The sequence below is a fragment of the Alligator sinensis genome, unplaced genomic scaffold (genome assembly GCF_000455745.1).
Source record: "Alligator sinensis unplaced genomic scaffold, ASM45574v1 scaffold1164_1, whole genome shotgun sequence".
NCBI lineage: Eukaryota > Metazoa > Chordata > Crocodylia > Alligatoridae > Alligator > Alligator sinensis.
In genome coordinates this window covers 1,233,808-1,238,025 of record NW_005842225.1, presented here as the reverse complement: position 1 = coordinate 1,238,025, position 4,218 = coordinate 1,233,808, and the positions used below count along the sequence as shown (strand labels likewise).

The 4,218-nt window shown below is 58.2% G+C and overlaps 1 protein-coding gene across 1 annotated transcript; it reads left to right on the top strand.

The window, feature by feature from the left end:
• Positions 1 to 5: 5 nt before the first annotated feature.
• On the top strand, positions 6 to 2,559 carry NDUFAB1 (NADH:ubiquinone oxidoreductase subunit AB1; the record flags this gene model as incomplete). Its single annotated transcript, XM_006027132.2, has 4 exons — positions 6 to 80; positions 586 to 673; positions 1,809 to 1,913; positions 2,401 to 2,559. Coding segments are annotated over 3 exons (255 nt in total), but the record flags the coding sequence as incomplete, so codon positions are not given.
• Between the last annotated feature and the right edge of the window lie 1,659 nt (positions 2,560 to 4,218).

The window sequence follows — 4,218 nt, the reverse complement described above, 5'->3', positions numbered from 1 at the left end:
TGCTGCCTCCCACCCTGCAGGGGATCAAGGACCGCGTTCTGTACGTCCTGAAGCTGTACGACAAGATCGATCCCGAAAAGGTGAGCGCTGGGCTCAGGCCACGGCCTGGTGCGCGGCCGGGCCGGGCCGGGCCGGCTGTCGGTGGGCGGGGGGAGGCAGCCACTTCATGAACTAAAGCAGCCTGTAGGAGCTGTCAGGAAACAGGAAACTTGTGTTTCTTGTGAGCAGCTCGAGGGACGAAGACGCTTTCTTCCCCTCATCTTGAAAGGTTTCAGCGAACGGCCGCTTGTCAGATGCCCGCCCCATCTGCCGGCGGCTTTAACAATGGTTGTTTTTACAACGCGGAAGTCGGGGCAGTGTAGATGGCGCGCAGCGCCGGGTCTGAGGGGTTAGACGGAAGCTGCTATCTATCCTCCGCTCGGGTGAGAGAGGCCAAGCTCTCCCGGTCGTCCTGGGAGCCGCGCTGTGGGACGTGGGCTTCCCCCGCTCGAAACTGGATCGCCCGCTGCTGCTTTACCTTCCCCTCCCTTGGTGTCGGCACAGTGCATCTGACCGGGCTGTCCTTGCGTTCGCTTCTTCTTGCAGCTAACAGCTGATTCCCACTTCATGAAAGATTTGGGCTTGGACAGTTTGGACCAAGTGGAGATAATCATGGCCATGGAAGATGAGTTTGGTACGTTGCGCGCGCAGCCTGAGCTCTTCTTATTGACGCAGGGTTTTCTTTTCCGAGTCACAGAGCCGGGCGGGACCCGTACGATCGTCGAGCCGGTCCCCTGCCGCGGGCAGGAAGTGTCGGGCTCGGATGCGCTCGGCGAGGTCCCGTCCGGCCTCGTCTCGAACACCGCCAGGGAGGGCGGGCGACGGCGCCGCCCCGCTGGGAGCCCGCTCCAGACTCCGGTGGCCCCGACGGAGACGAAGTTTTCCCTTGTGCCCAACCTGAATTTACCCTCTAGTAGTCTGTGCCCCTGGTCCCCATCCTCCCATGAGGGGCCCTCCTGCACAGCTGCTCTCCTAGTTCACGGTGCTCCCCACCCTCCACGTACTTATTTATTTGATCCCAAAGTTGACTCCTGCAAACAAAACCTTAGTTCTTCTTTTTCTGTAAGATTACGTGATTGTTAACGTTGTTTTAATTAAATGCCGAGCTAATTAGCTCTGGCATTCATCGACTGTAAATTCCAAACATTTACAATAGCAAAGAAGAGAGAACGTATGTGGGTTTTTGGGACAGCTTTAATTGAAGACAGACTGAGCAGAAGTATGTAGTTTAACTGCAACTGCTCCCATCTCCACGGGGAGCAGTTCGCTTGCCCCCAGAAGGACTGGACACAGGAGAGCAGGAGCTCTCCAGAGCCTGTTCTGGCGGCTGGCTCACACCCTGAGCGTCCTGCACGTGGCAAATGCTGACCGCGCTTGCTAGAGCACGTCAGAGCACTGGCACTTCAGGCGCTAGTTCGTCTGTAATTACCCAGACCGCCTTGTCCTGTCCCAGCGGTTGCACGCCAGGCTGGGTGAGAACTTGGGGAGTGCACCTGATGCTTTGGTTGTGCTCGAGGAGGCACAAACTCAGTGCAGCTCTGCAGCCAGCCCCAACCCCAACCGCGCCAGGTTTTCCTTGTGCCTCGCGTAATTTGCTGCTTCTGGGCAAGATGTTGCAGCCTAGTAGCGAGGTGTCCAATCTAGCTTTATGCTACAGGGCGCCTACCCCTGCATTCGAGCCACGTCATGGGCACCAGCATTTGTTTGATAGCTGCCTTCTGCCTTGCTGCTGTTCCTGCTTTAGATCGAGTGTGTGCGTTCCCTTCTAGGGTTTGAAATTCCTGACGCAGAAGCAGAAAAGCTAATGTGTCCACAAGAGATCGTAGACTACATTGCGGATCAGAAGGACGTATACGAATAAAGACATCTGTCTGGTAGGTAGATATCCTTATGCAAGTCACAGGTAACGGCCGGGAGGCCATAAATTGATATAAGACATGCCTGCTTCTGCCGCGACCTACCCTTCAGTACGACGGTGTGACTCCTGAGGCGCTGGAAAGCCTCCCGGGGGGCAGGCCCAGGTGTTTGAGGCAGAGTGCGGCCCGGTCTGGCGGAACTGAGCTCGTTGACTTGGTCCCACCTGGAACAAATACCAGCATCCTTGGGAGCTTTGAGCGTCCCAGCAGACATGCCAGGGCTGAATAGGCCATAACGTCCCCGCGTCCCGGCAGGTTGCGTGGTCGGGCCGGTCAGCGCGGGGGACAGCGCGCGGTGGAGTTGTACCAGGCCTTGGGTCCCGCCTCTGGCTCCCCGCTCCCCTAGACCTGTGAGAGGCATTCAGGAGAACAGTCTGCTGCACGTTTTGTCTCGCCCAAGTGACTTGAGCGCTGAAAAGCAACCTGTGGATTTCTTTTTTAACAGGAAACCTCTTCTGGCACGAGCACTGGGATGATGCCAGCAGGTGTACGAATGTAAGCGCACATTTCGGTACCGTGGCTGCTTTCATCGGAATAGTTCTGTTGGACGTTGTATTTAAAGCTGTCGATGTGTTGGCCTTTCAAAAATAAATATGTAATACCACGGCTGTGTCGATGGTTCTGTGCTAGGATCCCTTCGTGCCACCGGTCCCATGTAATTATTTTCAGTGCGTTAAGTCCCCAGCGCTACCCTTAGTTTTCAGTCATTCAGCTATGTTAAGTAGGTGCCTGCAGGAAGAAGTTCTGGCTCTTCCTAGTAGGTGAGTGTTCGGCCGTGCCATACTTACTCTTGTGTGGGGTCGGGATTGCTCTGTGCCCATCGTGTTGGCATGGGTTTGAGCTCACAGCTTCGTGTTCTGGCACGGTTGTAGTCCTGTGCCTCTGGCTGCAGGTGCTTTAGCGTTGCAGTTTGGGATTGATGTCCAAATCCCATCCTATTGCCTTTAGTCCCCGCTCAAACATCTGGCAAGCACATGTGGAGATGGAGTTCCCCGCTGCTGTCACTGAGGGCTAACGGGTGGAAACCAAAGGCCAAATGCCTCAGAAGTTGCTAGAGAAATAACTCCTGTAGTGAGGATGTGTTTTGGGGAACACGGCTGTAGCAACTCTGAGGACTGGTACCCGCCGTCCCAGTGTGGGGGGCCTTGCTGGGCCGAGCTCGGAGGGGCCGCCGGGCTACTCGCAGCTTGCTTCTGTGCAGAACCCCAGACGCCGCGAACCCGCCCGTCTTGTGCCGCCGGAGCCCTGAGGCAGTCGTCCTGCGCAGGCAGCACCAAGCCTGGTTCCCAGGGCGAGGTGAAGCTGGCATGTCCTGCGCTCGGCACTGAAGTGTCCCTCGTCTAGATGGCCAGAGCTACATCCAGGCTCCCTCTGTCACCCCCCAAATAAGCACAGGAGGGTGAATAGGTCCTGGTAACTTCTCCGTCACCTGGCCTCGTCCAGCTCCCGACCTCCTGGTCTAGGTGTCAAAAGCATCTCCTAAATCTGGTATGAATGGTGTAGAGCACCCACTGGGCTAACGAATATGTCCTAAACGGGGTCAGGGGCTGTTGGCACCAAATCCGCGCTGGGTCTGTCCCTCTCCGTTACCTGCAGTGCGCAGGAGGGAGGGAATCCAGCGCCGTCTGGACAACGCACCTTAAATCGGCTCACGGAAGGGTTTGTGCCCTGCACGACTTTGAGTAATGCCTTTCCCCCGTGTGCCTCGTCTGCCCTTTCTGATAAATCGGCTGCTTTTCCATCCTTTGGCCCCGTCCCGTCAGCGAACGCAAGTGGGGAAAGAACCGCTCCGAGAAGGGGGCCGCGTCCCTGCTGCTGAAATGCCGCCCTGGACGGCGGTGACCGTAACCGCTGCTGCTCTCAGCGGGAGGGGCTTGTTCCAATCTCTCCAGCCTGCAACGAAAGTTGTTTCTGGACGCGGCACAACTTGCCCCGGAGCCAAGATACGCTTCCAGCTCCCGCAGGGGCAGGGGCAGGGGCAGCGCCCGGCGCCGAGCCAAGAAAGCGTCAGTCCACGATGTGTTTTCCTCTGACAATCGGTGTGAAAGGAGGGTGGAAACCAAGGCCGGAGGCTCGGCGTGGGCTCCCGGGCTCCGTCGCGGTGTTTTGTTTTCACAGCTTGCTGATCTCGAGCCCGGTCCTGCGCGGCACCCCGCAGTGCGGCACCCCGCAGGGCGGCTGCAGTGCCCCCGGCCCGGCCCGGCCCGGCCCGGCTGCGCGGGGCGGGGCGGCGAGGGGAGGGGGGCAGCGCTCGCTCGCGCGC